Raw genomic sequence first — 23,166 nt, 5'->3', positions numbered from 1 at the left:
ATTTTCAACTCGAGCCCCTCTAAACAGAGCTTCGGCGCTTCCGAAGCTTCCAAACCCTAGTGTATCATAATAAAGCTTCCTTAAACCAGCCCCCGTCATGCTGTCATACACCACAACCATGAAATCAAAGATGTTTGTTTTGTGCAAGGTCGTTTTTATTAAACATGAAAAAATAAGTGTGTCAGCACAACATAAACACAGTGTACTTGACATGTTACACATATTACTCAGAGCCGTTTCTTTTACTAGATCTCAGCGTCACAAGCTTTGATATTTTTATAGCTATACACTCAATAGCTCTAGACATCACTTCCCATTCCCCCGCCTATAACACTGGGCCCTCAGGATACTGACAGCATTCAACAGTTCATACAGTTCTAGGTCGGACAATACAGAACTTTTATTTGTGAAATAATCTTTAGTCATGAGTTCTAAAGCACGGTGTTGCCCAGCCAATGGTGAAAGTCTTAACTCACGCGCATGATCTTTGTGTGCGCTCCAGTATTGATCCATTGAGGGTAGCCACGTGTTGATACACCAGTTGGCGATAAACACAGGGCTGTTGCACTGCAACGTAGCCGAAGGTTCCGAAATGTTCAGAGTCAAAAGGTGTATTTCAGCTATCCTTTCTTTAACCAGCACATATATCAATCTCTCGATACAGATGTATCCCGGGTGTAACTCATAGACATCTTGCACCGCAACACTCTGATTCTCACCTTAAAAGTGAGTAAGTATGTGGCGTTAAATAACACAGTTATGGCCTGCTATCCACGACCTCTGTATTTTTTGTTTTTTTTAAAACAACTTTGTGGGGCTAAAGACCTCATTCTTCTATTTTTATAATAAATATCACACATTCGTGTTTTTATGACCTTTTCTATCAAGCGGTTGTTAAAATAGGTGCACAGCCCTTGCATAGGTTCGAGTTTTGAGCAGGGCTCAACAGCGTATCGGATCCTATTGACCGCGGCTGCAAGACCTTAATCATATCAGTGTGGACACATTTCTTCACAGCTGACAACCCGTACACCACCCTTAACAACTTATATAACTTGTGTGGGTTTAACCGGCTACATATGTGTTAAATTGTTCTTGCAGTGTACGACTCGTATAGACAGTCGTGAGCCTCCTGCTGTGGCTCATTAATTTTATGCCCGTAACACAGGTTATAATACTCAGGTTTAACACGTGTTCACAACTGTTGCTGCAAAACCTTTTAACAGCCCATATGGCGTCATAGGGTACGCACGGAGTTTCCTTTTCAAAATCGATGCTATTGTAGGTGCAAACACATTTCTTACGCAGCTCTTTGTTCTGGCTTGTAATACTTTCAGACTGCCTGGAATAGAATAAGCAGTAAAAATGTATGTTGTTAACCTTTGGCGTAGACTCCTCTTGAGCATCTCTTTTTGCAGTTGTTTTCTACGGTTCAAACAGAAAGAAAAGACAAACTATTGGTTAAAAGTATGATATCAGCGTATACACGATAATTGTCTATAGAGTTTTTTTTTTACTAACCTCAGCATTTTCGCTACACTCAGCAGCTGCTCTGAAATCTTGCGAATCGCTTAGGTCCATTGGTGTATAAGCGGCTTCGGAGTTTAGACTTGACGGCTGTACGATGACTGCCTCTGGATCAGGGTCCTCCTGAAAGCCCATGTCTTCATAGACTGGCGAATTCGGTGGTGCTATACCTTCTTCCTCATCTTCAGTGTTGATGAAGTTGATTGCATCATTTATTTCGTCTTTTGAGGCCTTGTTGCCGCTGCTGTCAACCTTAATAGGGGATATCAGTTGCAGCAAATCCTTGAGGCTGAGCTTTTCAAGCCGCTGGCAAAGTTCCTAATGAAAACCGGTAATGTTGGAACGCCCTGCTAGGGGCAGCCTGCTGTGCATTCTCATCTAACACCAGAGGTGTTAGGGTCCGATAATATCTATTGATGGTGTTCTGGGCCCCTGGGGCGGCGGCTTTTTTGGTGAGTAAATTGTATCTCTTCATATTGCCTTGACAACCTATTTTAGCAATGGTTCACAATTTGGCATGCTGCTCTAACCAGTCCCTTATATGTATTCAATGGTTAAAAAAGGGCATACGCCTCTACAACACATAGTGGTCACATGCTCTCCTTGATGAATCTAGTACGTTGAAGGTTACACGTACCGCTAATCATATGTCACGACATTTGCAGCATTTGCCCAGCCCCTCTTTTAGGATTAGCCAGCAGTGTGGAGGTTTGGCCTTACAATCCCAATGCTCTGCCCTGTGAGGTGGCTCTCACAAGCAGCCACTTGGTCCTGAATGTCTGACATCCCCAGACTTGTCCTCTTAGGCCATGAAGCATGCCGCACACCTGCACAGATGCCATTTCACCTACACACTAGGGACAGCATCAGATCACGTGACTAACACGGCATCACACCATGTCACAACCCACATGGCTCACCTACACCTATATCAGTGCCTACGTCAGCACGGGGCGGAGGGACCCACATCAGTGCCAATGTCATTGCCTAGGTCATCACGGGGAGAGGCACCTGTCAGAAGTTTGATGGAAGGTATATCCTTGTACTACTGATGTTAGTGTCCCTTTGAACTGCCTTTGTGCATAAGATTTGAACAAAATGCTTGGAATTTGGGGATAAACCTAGATGGATATCCAATTGTGTTAAAACAATCGTCTATGGTAAGGTGGTATGCATTATCGTACTGTGTTGCTAAGTCCTTCTTGCAATTCAAGAAAATAAATAAATAACACCAATTTAAAAGTTAAACAAATGTATTGCCAGATCGAAGATATTTTGCCTGCTCGGTCCTTATCGAAGTGAAATAGTAATGTAATCTCTCTAAATCGTAATGAAACAATGACCTGTCTCCTTTCACCTTTGGTGGCTGTATAAGAGAAAAGGCTATAGCTAAAGCACTCAATGCTCTTTATGCGGAGCACACGCCGAATACAAGTACATTTTTTATTTCGTTCTTTGGATAACTTAATTTTTTATAATTTAGACAATGCATTTTTATTTAACTGTTGCATTTTAAGAAAGAAAACACGAGGCATCAGTTGTTTGTAACAACACCAATTAAGTATTTGTGTTCAAATGCACAACCAAACTTACACAAAGCAGTTTTAACTCAGTTTCTTTCACAGAACAAAAGACTTACATAAATTCACTGACAGACTGTAGTGGGGCTAACCCACCATTTGTTTATGAATTGCAGCATATTACAAAAATAGAACTACATATTTAAATGGAGCAGTTTATCGCGTGCTGCGTTGGCCACAGAATGTCTTCCATGTCCGATTTCCTATGGTGGCTGTGGGCGTGTTTAATGTATATGGCATATTTCCTATAACTTAGCTTGTAGCTTGCATCGAAATGCCGAAAATGCTGCAGTAAATTTGCGACCGTAAACGGAAAAACGACTGTGTAAACTACAAGTGTTTAATTGTATTAGCATTCTTCTTATAGTGCTGGGACGTGCTCAAACATTTGTACGCACCAGTAGTTGGGAGTTGTACATTTACGGCATTTCAGAAACTTGCATGCATAGGAACCTGTATGAGCAACAAATTTTCTTTCAGTGAGTTGTAACTAGGGCATTTCCCGTGCCCTGCATGAAACGTGGCTACCGACATCCGAGCTTGTTCACCGTGTTTGCGATTTCCTTGATCTTTTGACACTTTTGTTTGCACCAGAGAAACCTGTCCTCTCAAACACCCTACCTCCACAAACCTCCATTGTACTTCTTACAAACGTGCAGAATTAAGAATGGCTTCTGTGAGCAAATGGAAAAAATACACAGTGAGAGGGACAGCATTTCTTTCTTATTACTACACAGGGGTAGTTGTGTTTGTATGTGTCGCGTTGTAAATGTAACATGGAAAACAAGCACTGTTGCTGTAAAGGCCGTGGCAATACGAATGAGGTGGACCTCTCATCTCTACCGACCCCGTCTGTTCTGGGGCATCCCTGTAGGAAAGTAGCCTCTTTCTAGCATGGTTACCCCCACTTTTTTCCTGTTTTTCAGTGTATTTGACTGTTTGTACTGAGATCCTGCTAATCAGGACCCCAGTAGTTATGCTCTCTGCCTTAAATTATGGTTATAGGATACTGCTAATACAGTATTCCACCCACAATTAGCATACTGGTGCCCTTGTATAAGTCCCTAGTATATGGTACTTATGGCATTGGGGTTCCAGGGGATTCCTATGGGCTGCAGCATTTCGTTTGCCACCCATAGGGAGCCCTTGCAAAGGCTTCTATAGGACTGCCATTGCAGCCTGTGTGAAATGGTGCATGCACTCTTTCACTACTGTTTACACTGCACCAGGTCACATATAAGTCACCCACATTGCAGGCCCTCCAGCCCTGAAGGATGGGTGCAGAGTACCTGTGTGTGAGGGCACCCCTGCACTAGCAGAAGTGTCCCCACGACCCCGAGGACCATTTTCCCGGACTTCGTGAGTGCGGGACACCATTTTGCATGTGCACTGGACATAGGTCACCACCTATGTCCAGCCTCAAAATGGTAACTCCGAATATGGCCATGTTTTGTACCAACATGTCGGAATCATACCTCAAGGCTTTTGCAAGCATTAGTTGTATGATTCCATGCAGTCTGGGGGCTCCTTAGAGGACCCCAAGTACTGCCATTACAGCCTTCTGAGGTTTTTCAGGCAGCCCCAGCTGCTGCTACCTCACAGACAGGTTTCTGCCCTCCTGTTGCACAAGACCAGGAAGGCAGAACATGGGATTTCCTTTGGGAGAGGGATGTTACACCCTCTCCCCTTGGAAATAGGTGTTAAAGTCAAGAGAGGGTTAGCCTCACAGAGCCTCTGGAAATACTTTGAATGGCACAGATGGTGCCCTCCTTGCATATTCCAGTCTACACTGGTTCAGGGACCCCCAGTCCCTGATCCGGTGGGAAACTGGACAAAGGAAAAGGGAGTGACCACTCCCCTGCCCATCACCACCCCAGGGGTAGTGCTCAGAGCTCCTCCAGAGGGTCCCTGGGTTTTGCCATCTTGGTTTCCAAGGTGGCAGGGACTCTGGAAACATCTGAGTGGCCGGTGACATCAGGTGACATCAGAATCCTCCCCTGATAGGTGCTTACCTGTGTAGCTGACGAATCCCCCTTTCAGGGCTATTTAGGGTATCTCTCTTGGGTGGTTCTTCAGATTCGGATTGCAAGACTCCAGCAGGAATCCTCTGCATCCTTTACTTAACCTTATTACCGAAGAAACTGCATCCGGACCCTCCAGGAACTCTACAAACTGCAACAAAGAAGCTAAGACGACTTCTGCAACATTGTATCTTCAGCTCCTACCAGCAACTGCAACTGTATCCCGGTTGGGCAGAGGACAGCCAGTCTTCAGCCTGCACCAGAAGAACGAAGGAATCTCCCTTGAAGTGAAGAAGTCACTTCCCTGCTTCAGCGAGCACCCCTCTGCAATGACGACCTGTGGCTTGGGTCCCCTCTCCTGATGAAGTGCATGGATCTAGCATCACGGGTGGTGAACTGAAGTGGTCCCAACGGTCCAAACGTCCTACTGTCCAACTTTGGTGAAGGTAAGAATTTGCCTCCCCACTCAAGACGGTACCCCTGTACACCCCGTGTTTTGCAGTTGCCATGGCTTGTGGGCTTCTTTCCCCAAACTTTTTCATGCACCGTGCAGCTCCAGCCCCCAGCACTCCTTCCTGTGACACACAGTCTCCTGCATGGTTCTCTGGTGGCGTGGGATCCCTTTGTGTAGTGCTGTATGGGCCTCCTTTTGCACCTTTTTGTCCCCGTGCTGTGGGACTCCTGTGCGCACTGCCTGGTCTTCTGAGGGCTCTCTGAGTTGCTAAGAGCCCCCTCTGTGTCTCCCTACTGGGTAGAGTCCACCAGGTCCCTCCTGGTCCCGGGCAGCGCCATTTTCCGCTATCTGCAAGCTTTGCGTGTGCCAAGGCTTGTTGGCGGAATTCAGTGACACAAACCAGACTGCAATCATCCATCCGGCATGGGACATCATCTGCACCAACCAGGAACCCGCATCCCTCTTTTTGGGTGCGGTACTGACTGTTGTTCTTCACCAGTGGTTCTTCTTTTGCACCTTCATCTGGGTTAACAGGGGCTCCTGTTCTTCTTCAACTCTTCAGTGCTTATTGGACTTGGTCCCCTTCTCCCACAGGTCTTCAGGTCCAGGAATCCATTGTTGGTGTCTTGCAGTCTCTTTTGGTTCTTGCATAATCTTCTTTCTCGTGTTGTTGTGTGTTCTAGGAAAGTTACTGTGATTTACTCCTGCTCTCCTGGGCTCTGGGGTGGGTTCTATTACTTACCTTTCGTGTTTTCTAATGCTCCCAGCGCCCTTGTAAATACTATGGGGGTCATTCTGACCCCGGCGGTCGGAGACCGCCGGGGCCAGGGTCGGCGGGAGCACCGCCGACAGGCCGGCGGTGCCCCGCAGGGCATTCTGACCACGGCGGTTCAGCCGCGGTCAGATGCGGAAAACCGGCGGTCTCCCGCTGGTTTTCCGCTGCCCATGTGAATCCTCCATGGCGGCGGAGCGCGCTCCGCCGCCATGGGGATTCTGACACCCCATACCGCCATCCTGTTCCTGGTGGGTCTCCCGCCAGGAACAGGATGGCGGTATGGGGTGCCGCGGGGCCCCTGGGGGCCCCTGCAGTGCCCATGCCAATGGCATGGGCACTGCAGGGGCCCCCGTAAGAGGGCCCCACCTCGTATTTCAGTGTCTGCATTGCAGACACTGAAATACGCGACGGGTGCCACTGCACCCGTCGCACATCCTCCACTCCGCCGGCTCCATTCGGAGCCGGCATCCTCATGGAGGGCTGTTTCCCACTGGGCTGGCGGGCGGCCTTTTGGCGGTCGCCCGCCAGCCCAGTGGGAAACCCAGAATGACCGCCGCGGTCTTTTGACCGCGGTACGGTCTTCTGGCGGTTCCCTCCAGGCGGGCGGCTCCCGCCGCCCGCCGGGGTCAGAATGACCCCCTATGTGTGCCTTGGTGGAAAACCGACTTTCACATTCCACTTTCTTAGTATATGGTTTGTGTTCCTCCAAGCCCGTTTCTAAGTATTGTGATTTTCACTATTTGCACTGCTGTCTAACTGTTTTTACAGCTATTTCTTCATACTAGTGTATATAATTTGTGTATTACTTACTTCCTAAGGGAGTATAGTCTCTGGTATTTTTAGCATTTGTGTCACCAAAATAAAGTACCTTTATATTTGTAATACTGAGTATTTTCTTTCATGTGTGTGAGTACTGTGTAACTACAGTGGTATTGCATGAACTTTGCATGTCTCCAATTTAGGCCTTGGTTGCTCATCCACACTACCCCTAGAGAGCCTGGCTCCTATACACTGTCTACATTTCACTAATAAGGTATAAATGGACCTTGTATAAGGTGTAAGTACCTTAGGTACCCACTACAAACGAGGCCAGCCTCCTACAATCCCTCTCTCCACACAAGCAATGTCCAGCACAAACAAAGTCACCACAGAGGGGTTGACCTTTAGACTCCCCCGGGTTCTGCGTCTTACATGGTGCCACCCGGCGTACAACACTACAGTTGCCAAATAAAGAACGAATGAACAAGCAAACACACGCTTCTATTTAATGACAGATTCAGCTGAAAACTGAGATGGCGTCTCACCATTAATCCCACCCTGAGGCAACACCAACGTGTGGGCAATGTACTTCAAAAGCATACAGAGTACGGAGGAAGGGATGCTCTCTTACCTTATTCCACAAACAGCTGTACTCAAATCTAAGTGGTCTGTGATATCTTGGCATATTAACTACCTGTCTGAATATCTAGGAAGGATCCCGAATCGGATGAAAGGCCAACCGAAACTTTAGGATGGTCCATCACACGCTGTAACAGGAGGAAGCGTGACGTAGTGTGATGGCCAACTGAAATATTCAGGAATGTTCACTTAGTTAAAATACCAGGGGAGGGAACTCAGCACACAAAGGAGGGACATTTGACATATTGCATCAATAAAAAAAAAACATTTAAGACAAGCACAACAAAGAAAGAATAGCAAGAGTGGACATGGTTAAAAGCCTAGAGAGAGATTACAACAGGCTCTACAGCGCTTACGCACACTATCCTAAAAAGGAGCGGCTTTGAACCAGCCACTCCATGTTTCACTGTGCAGGATGTTACACCCTCTCCCCTTGGAAATAGGTGTTAAAGTCAAGAGAGGGTTAGCCTCACAGAGCCTCTGGAAATACTTTGAATGGCACAGATGGTGCCCTCCTTGCATAATCCAGTCTACACTGGTTCAGGGACCCCCAGTCCCTGCTCCGGTGGGAAACTGGACAAAGGAAAAGGGAGTAACCACTCCCCTGTCCATCATCACCCCAGGGGTAGTGCTCAGAGCAGCTCCTCCAGAGGGTCCCTGGGTTTTGCCATCTTGGTTTCCAAGGTGGCAGGGACTCTGGGAACATCTGAGTGGCCGGTGCCAGCAGGTGACATCAGAATCCTCCCCTGATAGGTGCTTACCTGTGTAGCTGACGAATCCCCCTTTCAGGGCTATTTAGGGTATCTCTCTTGGGTGGTTCTTCAGATTCGGATTGCAAGACTCCAGCAGGAATCCTCTGCATCCTTTACTTAACCTTATTACCGAAAGAAACTGCATCTGGACCCTCCAGGAACTCTACAAACTGCAACAAAGAAGCTAAGACAACTTCTGCAACATTGTATCTTCAGCTCCTACCAGCAACTGCAACTGTATCCCAGTTGGGCATCCTCAGAGGACAGCCAGTCTTCAGCCTGCACCAGAAGAACAAAGGAATCTCCCTTGAAGTGAAGAAGTCACTTCCCTGCTTCAGCGGGCACCCCTCTGCAGCGACGACCAGTGGCTTGGGTCCCCTCTCCTGATGAAGTGCATGGATCTAGCATCAAGGGTGGTGAACTGAAGTGGTCCCAATGGTCCAAACGTCCAACTGTCCAACTTTGGTGGACGTAAGAACTTGCCTCCCCATGCAAGACAGTACCCCTGTGCACCACGTGTTTTGCAGTTGCCATGGCTTGTTGGCTTCTTTCCACAAACTTTTTTATGCACCGTGCAGCTCCAGCACCCAGCACTCCTTCCTGTGACACACAGTCTCCTGCGTGGTTCTCTGGTGGTAGTGCTGTATGGGCCTCCTTTTCCACCTTCTTTGTCCCCGTGCTGTGGGACTCCTGTGCGCACTGCCTGATCTTCTGAGGGCTCTCTGAGTTGCTAAGAGCCCCCTCTGTGTCTCCCTACTGGGTAGAGTCCACCAGGTCCCGCCTGGTCCTGGGCAGCGTCATTTCCCGCTATCTGCGAACTCTGCGTGTGCCAAGGCTTGTTAGCGGAATTCAGTGACACAAACCAGACTGCAGTCATCCATTGGGCGTGGGACATCATTTGCACCAACCAGAACCCGCATCCCTCTTTTTGGGTGCAGTACTGACTGTTGTTCTTCACCAGTGGTTCTTCTTTTGCACCTTCATCTGGGTTAACAGGGGCTCCTGTTCTTCTTCGACTCTTCAGTGCTTATTGGACTTGGTCCCCTTCTCCCACAGGTCTTCAGGTCCAGGAATCCATTGTTGGTGTCTTGCAGTCTCATTTGGTTCTTGCATAATCTTCTTTCTCGTGTTGTTGTGTGTTCTAGGAAAGTTACTGTGATTTACTCCTGCTCTCCTGGGCTCTGGGGTGGGTTCTATTACTTACCTTTCGTGTTTTCTAATGCTCCCAGCGCCCTTGTAAACACTATACGTGCCTTGGTGGAAAACCGACTTTCACATTCCACTTTCTTAGTATATGGTTTGTGTTCCCCCAAGCCCATTTCTAAGTATTGTGAGTTTCACTATTTGCACTGCTGTCTAACTGTTTTTACAGCTATTTCTTCATACTAGTGTATATAATTTGTGTATTACTTACTTCCTAAGGGAGTATAGTCTCTGGTATTTTTAGCATTCGGGTCACCAAAATAAAATACCTTTATATTTGTAATACTGAGTATTTTCTTTCATTTGTGTGAGTACTGTGTGACTACAGTGTTATTGCATGAACTTTGCATGTCTCCTAGTTAGGCCGTGGTTTCTCATCCACACTACCCCTAGAGAGCCTGGCTCCTAGATACTGTCTACATTTCACTAATAAGGTATAAATGGACCCTATATAAGGTGTAAGTACCTTAGGTACCCACTACAAACGGCCCCAGCCTCCTACAATCCCTCTCTCCACACAAGCAATGTCCAGAACCAACGAAATCACCACAGAAGGGTTGACCTTTAGACTCCCCCGGGTTCTGCCTCTTACATGGTGCCACCCGGGGTACAACACTACAGTTGCCAAATAAAGAACGAATAAACAAGCAAACACACGCTTCTATTTAATGACAGATTCAGCTGAAAACTGAGATGGCGTCTCACCATTAATCCCACCCCGAGGCAACACCAACGTGTGAGCAATGTACTTCAAAAGCATACAGAGTACGGAGGAAGGGATGCTCTCTTACCTTATTCCACAAACAGCTGTACTCAAATCTAAGTGGTCTGTGATATCTTGGCATATTAACTACCTGTCTGAATATCTAGGAAGGATCCCGACTCGGATGAAAGGCCAACCGAAATTTTAGGATGGTCCATCACACGCTGTAACAGGAGGAAGTGTGACGTAGTGTGATGGCCAACTGAAATATTCAGGAATATTCATTTAGTTAATATAACAGGGGAGGGAACTCAGCACACAAAGGAGGGACATTTGACATAATGCATCAATAAAAAAAAAACATTTAAGACAAGCACAACAAAGAAAGAATAGCAAGAGTGGACATGGTTAAAAGCCTAGAGAGAGATTACAACAGGCTCCACAGCGCTTACACACGCTACCCTAAAAAGGAGCGGCTTTGAACCAGCCACTCCATGTTTCACTGTGCAGGTGGCAACCCGTCTGCACTTTTAAGGGGGATTAGGACATTGGAATGTTGGGAGCTCCATTGAAAACAATGGAGTGCTCTAGGCTTCTAATGGCCGGTAGAAGCCAGGAACTTCAAAATTCCAATGTTTTTGTTCACAGCTGTTGCTGTGAACGAAGGCCTCACAGAGCCCGAGGGGGTTTCAGTCCCCTCGGGCTCCGTGAGGCCTTTGTTTTATTTACTATAACATTCTGCCCTCTAGTGGCAGAATGTTCTAATAGCCTTTTAGCCCTACATAGCTGGGCTATACCTGGATTAAAGTCCCAGTCCCCTGTTCAAGGCCCTTGCTTTTGGCTCGGTCATTTAACGCTAGAGCGGGCCTTTAATGGCCACTATAGGCCACTATGGTGGGCTATAAGGCTATATTAGAGATCACCTTGCAGGCGGGTGCAATGAGTGACTACACCCAACTGCAAGGGGATATCCGGGAGGTCCATCGGATCCCATATTTCCCCTCCAGAGGGCTTCCATCAGGGAGCTCACTGACAGTGTGCCACCTTGCAGGTGGCCCACTACAGTGCGCCTCCTGACACCTTCTTAGCCTTTGCGCTCACGTCTATAATATGGAGCGGGTACAGAGGCAAAGTGATTCCTTCATTTGCATGGGGCCACACCCCCATGCAAATGTGGGAACACCCTTTGGTGATAGTGCTGGCCCCATGTGTGCACCTGCGCTATCTGTATTACAGAAAGGGCCATACAAGCATTTGCAGCCCTTTCTGTAATACCAAAGAGCCCCGGGGGACACAAAGCGGGCTTGCGTGCCCTTTGCGCCCGAGGCACCTATTATAATATGGCCCCAGTTCTCCCCATGGGAAACACAGACTGTAAAGAGGTAAGCTCAGCATAATGACGTCACCTGGCCATCGAGTTTGATGCATACATGAACGCACACGACTGGCATGTCAGGGTCTGTTTCGCAATGATTATTGGGCCTGGCATCCAATTAGTGAGGTACTTCAAAAGTGATATGTTCGAGAAAGATGAACAATAAACATGCCTGCACTTCAAGGGGGGGGCGTAATCTGGTGCCCTAAAGTACAAGCCGCTACAACTTAAACCCTTCCTTACCATGCCCCAAGCCCCTCATATTTAGGTGGAAATATTTCCCAACTGCCATCCAACTTCTCCTGTCCCTCCCACATTTACTACTAAAAGATTGACCTATGTGTGTGGATATCTCGGCACTCCAGGCCGAGATCTCAAAATGGAAGAGATAGGAGTAGCGGAGATGGGAATCTCTACACATAGGTTTTTGAGTTGCATTTTGAAGTAGGTAAGCAGTAATTATCGATTACTATTTACATATTGAAAAATGTAGTTTGTGAAACTGACCCAAACTGTCCAAAATATCGCTTGCAAAATTAGTGTCCCATTGGATGTAGATCTTCTATTTTAACTCCAATGTGGTGTTATGTAGGATACAATATTTCTGTCTGATGATATCCTGGTTCCATCATGCACCCATCATCGCATGAAAAGCAAGAACATAATGCTTAAAAAACAAAATGGTGCAAGACTGTGTCAGTAAGTCACAACATCCTCAGAAAAATGGGTACAAACCTGCCATGAATGCAATATGTAATTCATATAAACCCTGTTCATGATCATCTATCCCTTGCTTAATATTTACTTTACCTCGCCATTTCAGCCAGATATCTCGCTCCCAGCCATTTTTCCATGTCTTTGGAAGCATCTTCTGATTTTGCTACCAACTCCTGTTGAACTGCTAGTGCTTTTGATTTTATTAGTTCAAGTCTGGATTTTGTAGCAGCCACTGTTGAAAATGATAGCCCGTGACAAACAAACAGATTAGACACAGCACTTTACAATGCAAGCACAGGATCAGTTTGAAATCAGTAGAACAGGGACATTTGATGGAAACTTAGTAATTACCATGAACATACCTCAATTTTCATACACTGATTGATATTCCAAGTTTATTATGCAATTAATAGGAGTAAGAGCAAGTTAGAAATAATTACCTTTAGTAATGTTATTAGGATTTCCTGTTACTTTATATTGATTTAGTCTCTATCATCTTCTAGTGCTGGTCATTTAGTGTCACTTATTGAGCCTATTATGCTTTGGGCGGGTAGTATTTTGTTTCATATGTCATTATTATATTTTTGTTTGCATTGTTAGTGACTGCCTCTTCCCTACCACAAACTTCCTCTAAATTCCTCTTGAAATGAATCGAATTGTGCCATCAGTTCAAAGTATGCATTGTGTATGAAACCTAAAGGGTCTTGTGGGAATGGCACTTTATACATTAGGTACTTACCTAGAGCTGATCAGATGCAGGGTCACTGCCAAAAAATAGCAGATGTCCCATCGGCCTAATTAAAATTGCACCATAACAACCCTTTGGAGGATAAACTGCTCTGCCAAACTCTGAATGAGGCCATACATTTTTAAGTCACATGTGCAGTGCTAACACCCCCTCCTTTTTTGAGCTGTCTTCCCTGAAGTACCACCTTCTACTATTGATGTCCCTTGTTAGCGCCTTGTTACGTTATTTGCATTCCACTAGCCGGGGTGGGGCTCATGTTATATAAATATCAGCAATCCGTAATAATAAATTAATAATTTTCTATGTCTGGGACTAAAGAGGCCTGCATTTACTTATGCTGAAATCCCTTCACACAGAACTACCATACATAGTAACAAGTCTATACATATGCTCAATAGAAACTGTGCAGTTACACATAGGATAGTGGATGATACATGGAGCTGAGTAATGTGTATGAAGACATGGACAACATACTACACCCACAGAGAAGAAAAATGAAACAAAGGCTATGAGAAGTTAACAATGAAGACTTGTGTATATTTCTTGGGGAGTGGGCTACCAATAGTAGTAGGGAGTTTAACCAATGGAATGATAGATGAAGTATAATGAGGGCGGCTCTCAGCTGGATAGAACAGATGTTCCAGAGAAGTGAACTAAGTCACTCAAAAGGACTGAAACAAGCATGTGGAGTGGTGGGGGTTCGCATACAGCACCCAGATGGATTTTGGTAAGCATAAGAACCAAAGAGCAGTATGCTGGCATGTTACGGCAGAGGGTTACCAGGAGCCGTCAGTGAATGATTCTGAATACAAGAGTTTTCATTATAATTGACTAAGTGCTTTACATTACTGATCTGGACAGAGCACTTTAGAATACTGATAAGAGCCCTGATATGTGACAGTAGCTGTAATTAATGATGTCATGCATGATGGACTTAAACAATGCACCTAACTATTTGGTGAAAGGAGAGGAAGGCAGGTTGTATAGAAAAACTCAGTCTGGATGACAGACAAGGGTGGTGAGGTGATGGAAGTAAACAAGGAAAGGGAAGTAAATAATTTTGGTTGGGGAGAAGGTGCACATTACCAGCTGGGTACTCCTCCTGTCACAATCACTACATTATGAGACGGATAACTCGAGTTTGAGATTGACAGTGCTGCATATGGAACTCCTGTCACACTCCCCAGATAAGACATCTGATGACAGCCGAAGATTCGTTTTAAGACTCGAGGATGTGGCTACGAGCTGTGGGAGAATTTCAAAACCTTGCCCACAAATATTCTGTGATCAGCTACGGTCACATAAAACCACCTCCCCACGCTGGAGTAATATGAGACTTCAGCTTGACTAGCCTGGTTGGCTCATGAATCTACTATACTTGATTTGTCGATAATACCTACCTGATTTTGCTGAGGGGGGGCTGGACAAATTAATTCTGCCATTCTACTGCGGAACTTACAATTGAAAAAGGATTGCAGCATTGAACCCCAAGAGAGAGAGGATTCCTGGTTGCTAGGGAAGGGGCATGTGTAGTCACGGGTATGGCTTCCAGGAGGAATCCTCATGCATGTCCGTTGCAAACAGAGCTATTTATGATGAAGAGGATTTCTTGTGACTCATTTTCCAAACCCTCACAAATCTATTTCTGCTAAAGGGTCCAAAGCATATACAATATCAGCATTTAAGTAGCAAAACAACCTAGCAGAGAAGGCTCAGGGGCTCGGAACTATGGCAACAGGAATACAACCGCCCTTCTCCTCCCTTGATCTTTCACTATACTCATTCGTTGGGCAGGAAAATGAGGACTTACAAGCGGAATTAAAAGTGGGTTTGGCATGACAGATTTCATAGAAAGAGAAGACGTATCCTTGGTTTCTGCTACAAGACCTCCAGACCCCAGTCCTGCTCTTAAGTCTATAACAGAGACAGCAATTATACAACAGCAGCTCCAGTAGGGGCGAAAAAAGCAGTAAATAAGGAGACTACAAAGGGCCAGACTTATCCTTCATTCGCGTGGTCTACGTTAAAAAAAACCCTTAAGGAGGAAGCCTCCCTGAGGCGAATAATAATTCTGCTATGCCTGACCAGATTGAGAGTAATTTAGCTCCTCATAAAATAGGTAGTAATATCAACCTTCAGCAGGCATCTATGACACATCCTGTTTTAGTGTCGCCAAAGAGGTTGGAGAGTCAACTGGAATCGAACAATGTTATCTTACAGGCTAAATGAGTGTGTCCGACATTGAGTGCTGCCACATAGCAAGGCAAGCGGATAAAACAGAAAAAGGTAATACTTCGCCCAGAGTCTCTTCTCCTTCAAATTCTGGATGAAAAAAGGACAATGAAGATCTCATAGGATGAGGCTAACAAAAAGACCGAACAACAGCTCAACCTCAGAACATGCAGAATTTAAATACACGTTTATCAGAGGTTGAACAGCAGGTATCAGATTTAGAGAATGTAAGAGCACAGCAGGACACCTCCACTGCTAAACTTCAAGCCGAGCTGATGGATCTGCAGTCTAAAATTGATGATGCAGAGTATAGATCTCGCCGCAAAAACGTAAAGTTTACTCGTGCCCTGGAAGGAGGAGAAAATTGACAAACTGTAATTAAACTAATTGCTGATCTAGTGAAAAAATATGTCTATCCAGAAGTGGAGGCTCATGACCTGGAGCTAACTATTACACAAGCACATCATGTTCTTAATGTACAACCTTCTAATGCCAAGTATCCTCTGACAATACTTGTAAATTTTGGGGACAATCGGATTAAGGAGCAGATCCTCTCTAAAGTATAAAATATACATTTGATCAGATTCCAGGTGACTTTGCCTTCAAGAATTTTTCCAATATGTCCGCTATGGCAGCACACCGCAGAAAATAATTTAAGAACTTCAGAATTTTTAATTCAGCACTGGATTTCCTGCAGTCAATTTAGCAGTCAGGGTGGAAAGAGGGTGGGGGAATGAGCAGTAGCACTATATCCAACACGTGGGGGGCAATGCATTAAATGTTAATTGGTATAATAATGTGAAAATAATTATCAAAATATTGTTCTGCCACTGTAGCAATGTCAGGTGGGGGAAAATGCTATCTTTTATTTTGCTTTCCTCTTGAAGGGGTATAGAATGCGGTTGGTTTCTTCTCAGGGGGTTCCCTTTTTTCTTTTTCTTTTTTTTGCAGGTGGCTTTGGCAGCCTCAGAGGATCTCTTGGTGCCATGTCACTGCAGCAAGCTAAGGGTAGGGGGGATGTGGGTTTGGGGCACTGGGGTTTGTATAGGAGGGAGCAGAGGGATAGGAGGGAGCTTGGGACGGGTCGGGCTCCAGGGATCAAATGGGTAAGGCAGGGGAGGTGAGTCACAATTAATGGGGGGACAGGAGGGAAAGACAATAGGAAAATCTGCAGTAGAGGAAGGGCAAGTAAAGATATTTTGCAATGCCTTGCAATAAGCTGAGACTAGTGTCACGCAATGTGAATGGCTTAAATAATACAGTAAAATGTCAAGGCATGTTCGCTTGGACTACCTCCTTAAAGGCAGAATTAATAGTTTTGCAGGAGACACACCTAAAGGATAGTGGTCGCCTTCCTTACATGCCTTCGAATATACAACACACAATTTTGCCTCTTCACAGGCCTCACACCGAGGGGTGGTAATTTGAATCACGCACAAAGCCCATTCAAAGGATCTTAAGTAGTTTGCGATCCGGGGACTAGATACATTTTTGTTAAAATTTGAATGGAAAATTGGGGTGTGGCCAAGTAAGATGGCCGGCGGGACGTGCTCCTAGTGAGCTCCCGCCATCCCGGCGAATCCTATTATTCTCCTGGGCTGCCCTGGTATCATACACCCCGTCAGTGGTGTCTGCGGGACCCTTGGGGGCCGTGGGTTGCAGTCACCGGTGGAATTTGGCCAGACTGCGGAGGTGCTGGCTGCCGAGTGCGTGGCACAGCGCGGGCTGGTGGCGCTGGGACGCGGTTGAGGCCCTGCCCAGCGTCTGGTCCCGGTAGGGGGATCCTTCTCCTGGATCATTCCGTGTTGGATGCCCGATGGTTGGCTGGAAGCGCTTGCCGACTCCTGGAGCCTGCACTGAGGAGGAGTGAGTCCGGTCCGGTCGGCTCGGCTGGGCCTGGGCGCGGCCTGGAGCCCTGGTGGCCTGGAGCTGGAGTAGCCTGCAAACCTGTTGAGAGGGGGGACCCGCGGCACTTGGGAGACGCCTGTGAGCCACAAAGGAGGCAGTGGCTGCAGGTATGGGACGGTGCCCGATTGGGAGCTCAGCACTGTCGCTTGTGACCCTTGGTGGGGGTGCCTAGACGTTGGAGAACAGATTGGAGTGCTACTGGAAGAGGGGTGTCTCCCCCCTCTGGATATCCTGGGTTTATAGACTTTTTCAAGACTCCTGCTTGTGTCTGCTGGACTGGAGGGTGGCTGGCCTAGAGAGTGGCCTGTGTGGTGCGTGGCTCACCTGCTCTGGACTTTCTAACAGCTGCTGGGGTATGTTTGATCTATGAGGCCACGGAGGTTATGGTTGGGCCTTGACCACTGTAAGCTGCGGACGTCTCTTTGTCTTATGCGGCTTCAAGGCAGGAGACACAGTTTGTACAACGACTGCCCTGGGATGGGGCGGCATAGGCAGACTGATGTGTTGCAGGGCAACACTATGGAACAATATACCACTGTTGGGCCCTTGCTGCAGCATGCTGCACGGCTGGGTGGGACTGAGGAAGGCCAGAGTGGGCTGCCGCCGCCCGAAGAACTGTCGCGAGCCAAGATTCTTGCCGCTATTCAGGGTTCAAGAGTGGCACCTGAAGGCAAAATAGAAACTGTGGCGGTGGAGGTCAACCTCCTCAGGGCGGACCTCAGGAAGGTATCGGACAAGGTCAAGGTGGCGGAGGGCTCTATTGTGGAGCTACAGGTGGAGATAGGGGCTCTACGTAAGCAGATGGCGCAGGCCAACTCCACGGTGGGCAGATTGGAGGCGCGACTGGAGGATGCTGAAGGCCGCTCTCGCGGAATAATATCAGACTGCTTAGATTCCCGGAGCGGGTGGAGGGGTCCACGGCCGAAACGTTCTTAGAAAATTGGATCAGGGATGTACTGCAGCCGGTGGGCCTCTCCAGGATGTTTGTGGTGGAAATGGCTCATAGGGCACTTGTGGCTCCGCCACGGCCTGGTGCGCCCCCCAGGGCCATCATCGCCCTTCTCCTAAATTACAGGGATAGGGACTGTCTTCTATGTGCAGCTCGTGATTCGGACAAGGTGGTGTTCGAGAATGAGAAGATTTCCATTTATCCTGATTACACCAAGGTGCAGAACTCCCGGAAGAGTTTTTTAGAGGTAAAGGCGAAGCTCCGGCCCATGAATATCAGATATATGCTGTTATACCCAGCGCGTTTGAAGGTGCTTTTTGGAGGCAGGTCCCTTTTTTTGAACAACCAGAAGAGGTTTGGAGATGGCTGGAAATGTGGGATAAGGCGACACCGAGCAGGCTAACTAGATCTGGTGGAGTGGCTCCTCGGGCTTCTAGAGCTGATGGCCCTGACTGGCGGATCCGCGAGGGTGACTTGTTGGAGGACACTGTGGCTTGGGGGTTGGATGTGGACCCTGCCCTCCGGATCAAGATACAACAAGATGGGACAATGGCGGTGATTCATGCCGAGTCGGTGGATGGCTCTGGTGGTAGGCCGGACTTGGACTCCTTGCTGGCCTCCACGAAGGACTGACTTTCTACCTGCAGTGCCCTCTGTTGGGGGGGCCTGGTCCTGCATGAGAGAGGTCTGCTTCCAGACAGTGATGCTCGGTGATGGTGTACTGGGCTCTGCTGGGGCTCTGTTGTCATATGGATATGGTCGGATTTTATGGGGTGGGCAATGACATGCTGCCCTGATGGTTTATGGGTGATGTGAGAAAGTAGCCTCTTTCTAGCCTTGTTACCCCCACTTTTGGCCTGTTTGTGAGTATATGTCAGGGTGTTTTTCACTGTCTCACTGGGATCCTGCTAACCAGGGCCCGGTGCTCATAGTGAAAACCCTATGTTGTCAGTATGTTTGTTATGTGTCACTGGGATCCTGCTAGCCAGGACCCCAGTGCTCATAAGTTTGTGGCCTATATGTATGTGTTCCCTGTGTGATGCCTAACTGTCTCACTGAGGCTCTGCTAACCAGAACCTCAGTGGTTATGCTCTCTCTGCTTTCCAAATTGTCACTAACAGGCTAGTGACCAATTTCACCAATTCACATTGGCATACTGGAACACCCTTATAATTCCCTAGTATATGGTACTGAGGTACCCAGGGTATTGGGGTTCCAGGAGATCCCTATGGGCTGCAGCATTTCTTTTGCCACCCATAGGGAGATCTGACAAATCTTACACAGGCCTGCCAGTGCAGCCTGAGTGAAATAACGTCCACGTTATTTCACAGCCATTTACCACTGCACTTAAGTAACTTATAAGTCACCTATATGTCAAACCTTCACCTGGTGAAGGTTGGGTGCAAAGTTACTTAGTGTGTGGGCACCCTGGCACTAGCCAAGGTGCCCCCACATCGTTCAGGGCAAATTTCCCGGACTTTGTGAGTGCGGGGTCACCATTTCACGCGTGCACTATACATAGGTCACTACCTATGTATAGCGTCACAATGGTAACTCCGAACATGGCCATGTAACATGTCTAAGATCATGGAATTGTCACCCCAATGCCATTCTGGCACTGGGGAGACAATTTCATGATCCATCGTGTCTCTAGCACAGAACCTGGGTACTGCCAAACTGCCTTTCCGGGGGCTCCACTGCAGCTGCTGCCAACCCCTCAGACAGGTTTCTGCCCCCCTGGGGTCCAGGGAGCCCTGGCCCAGGAAGGCAGAACAAAGGATTTCCTTTGAGAGAGGGTGTGACACCCTCTCCCTTTGGATATAGGTGTGAAGGCTGGGGAGGAGTAGCCTCCCCCAGCCTCTGGAAATGCTTTGATGGGCACAGATGCTGCCCATCTCTGCATAAGCCAGTCTACACCGGTTCAGGGATCCCCCAGCCATGCTCTGGCGTGAAACTGGACAAAGGAAAGGGGAGTGACCACTCCCCTGACCTGCACCTCCCAGGGGAGGTGCCCAGAGCTCCTCCAGCGTGCCCCAGACCACTGCCATCTTGGATTCAGAGGTGTGCTGGCACACTGGACTGCTCTGAGTGGCCAGGGCCAGCAGGTGACGTCAGAGACTCCTTCTGATAGGCTCTTACCTGTGTTACTAGCCTATCCTCCTTCCTAGGTAGCCAAACCTCCTTTTCTGGCTATTTAGGGTCTCTGCTTTGGGGAATTCTTCAGATACCGAATGCAAGAGCTCACCAGAGTTCCTCTGCACTTCTCTCTTCACCTTCTGCCAAAGGATCGACCGCTGACTGCTCAGGACGCCTGCAAAACTGCAACAAAGTAGCAAAGACGACTACTGCAACCTTGTATCGCTTCATCCTGCCGGGTTTCTCGCATGTTTCCTGGTGGTGCATGCTCTGGGGGTAGCCTGCCTCCTTCTTGCACCAGGAGCTCTGAAGAAATCTCCCGTGGGTCGACGGAATCTTCACCTTGCAACCGCAGGCAACAAAAGACTGCATCACCTGTCCTCTGGGTCCCCTCTCAGCACGACGAGCATGGTCCCTGGAACTCAGCAACTCTGTCCAAGTGACTCCCACAGTCCAGTGACTCTTCAGTCCAAGTTTGGTGGAGGTAAGTCCTTGCCTCCCCACGCTAGACTGCATTGCTGGGTACCGCGTGATTTGCAGCTGCTCCGGCTCCTGTGCACTCTTCCAGGATTTCCTTCGTGCACAGCCAAGCCTGGGTCCTGACACACTAACCTGCAGTGCACAACCTTCTGAGTTGTCCTCCGGCGTCGTGGGACTCCCTTTTCTGACTTCGGGTGGACTCCGGTTCACTCCTCTTCCAAGTGCCTGTTCCGGTACTTCTGCGGGTGCTGCCTGCTTCTGTGAGGGCTCCCTGACTTGCTGGGCGCCCCCTCTGTCTCCTCATCCAAGTGGCGACATCCTGGTCCCTCCTGGGCCACAGCAGCATCCAAAAACCCCAACCGTGACCCTTGCAGCTAGCAAGGCTTGTTTGCGGTCTTTCTGCGTGGGAACACCTCTGCAAGCTTCTTCACGACGTGGGACATCCATCCTCCAAAGGGGAAGTTCCTAGTCCTCTTCGTTCTTGCAGAACACCGAGCTTCTTCCACCCAGTGGCAGCTTCCTTGCATCCTCAGCTGGCATTTCCTGGGCATCTGCCCACTCTCGACACTGTCACGACTCTAGGACTTGGTCCCCTTGTCTTACAGGTACTCAGGTCCGGAAATCCACTGTTGTTACTTTGCTGGTGTTGGTCTTCCTTGCAGAATCCCCCTATCACAACTTCTGTGCTCTCTGGGGGTTGTAGGTGCACTTTACACCTACCTTTCAGGGTCTTGGGGTGGGCTATTTTTCTAACCCTCACTGTTTTCTTACAGTCCCAGCGACCCTCTACAAGCTCACATAGGTTTGGGGTCCATTCGTGGTTCGCATTCCAATTTTGGAGTATACAGTATGGTTTGTGTTGCCCCTATACCTATGTGCTCCTATTGCAATCTACTGTAACTTTACATTGATTGCATTACTTCCTTTTGCTATTACTGCATATTTTTGGTATTGTGTACATATATCTTGTGTATATTTGGCATCCTCATACTGAGGGTACTCACTGAGATACTTTTGGCATATTGTCATAAAAATAAAGTACCTTTATTTTGAGTATATCTGTATATTGTGTTTTCTTATGATATTGTGCATATGACACCAGTGGTATAGTAGGAGCTTTGCATGTCTCCTAGTTCAGCCTAAGCTGCTCTGCTATAGCTACCTTCTATCAGCCTAAGCTGCTAGAAACACCTCTTCTACACTAATAAGGGATAACTGGACCTGGTACAGAGTGTAAGTACCCCTTGGTACCCACTACAAGCCAGGCCAGCCACCTACAGGTGAGCAATGCTATCTGGAAGCCGGGGTGGGGTAGATCGCTCCATGTTTGTGGTAGGTCACTCATGGGGGAGCTGGGGTTAGGCTGTTGTCCTGGCAGCATTTACGGATTGGATCTGCAGTATCGTGGTTTGTTTCAGTTGTTATACTGTATGTCCGGGGTGGGTGCACATTGTTTATGGGGTTTAATTGACTTAGTTTGACAATGTTTGTTGTTAGGTTTACAGTGCAGATATTATGGAGTGACGGGTATGAGATGTCTTTCTTACCCTTTCTTTTGTGGATGGCCGCCAGTGGGAGGTGTGAGAATGGGGGAGTTGATAATTCACTGTCCGTATGGGTCACCAGATTAATATGTTGTCTTGGAATATCAGGGGGTTGAAGAGTTTCACCAAACGATACAGGGTACACTCCTTTTTAAAAAGGCAGAAGGTACACATTGCCTGTCTCCAAGAGACGCACATGACGGAGGAAGAGGCTCAAAAGCTCTCTAAGAAATGGCGGGGTCAAATGTTTTTGTCCTCCTTTTCCTCTTATGCGAGGAGGGTAGCAGTGTGTGTGGCTCCAGGCGTTCATTTTACCCACACTTATAGTGAGGCCGATGTGGAGGGGAGGTATATTCTAATTGAGGGTATGCTGGATGGCTCACCCATCATTATTCTTAACACGTATGCACCCAACGTGGATGACCCCTCTTTTTACACCAACATCCCGGAGATCCTTGGGGTGAGTGTAGATAAGCCTACTATTTGGGCTGGGGATTACAACTGTATATTGAACGGGGAGCTGGATCGCCTTCCGCCGAAGCTAGGGACCAAGCCCCGGATGTGAAGAGACAGTTGGGGTTATTGGACAGTTGGAGGGAGTTGCATCCGGAGGGTAAAGAGTTTACCTGTCACTCTAGAACCCATACTACCCATGTCTGATTGG

The 23,166-nt window shown here is 47.6% G+C and overlaps 1 protein-coding gene across 2 annotated transcripts in view; it reads right to left on the bottom strand.

Annotated features, from left to right (window-relative positions):
• SPEF2 (sperm flagellar 2) overlaps positions 1-23,166 on the bottom strand; it is a 736,330-nt gene that overhangs the window by 214,783 nt on the left and 498,381 nt on the right. For both annotated transcript variants that reach the window (XM_069220893.1, XM_069220901.1), the window contains one exon: positions 12,599-12,737. In XM_069220893.1, coding sequence (XP_069076994.1) covers positions 12,599-12,737 — 139 coding nt within the window. The remainder of the gene's footprint in view (positions 1-12,598; positions 12,738-23,166) is intronic.

Source organism: Pleurodeles waltl, chromosome 1_1 (genome assembly GCF_031143425.1).
Source record: "Pleurodeles waltl isolate 20211129_DDA chromosome 1_1, aPleWal1.hap1.20221129, whole genome shotgun sequence".
NCBI lineage: Eukaryota > Metazoa > Chordata > Amphibia > Caudata > Salamandridae > Pleurodeles > Pleurodeles waltl.
Note: the sequence above shows the minus strand (reverse complement) of the source record. Positions and strands in the feature narration are given on the sequence as shown.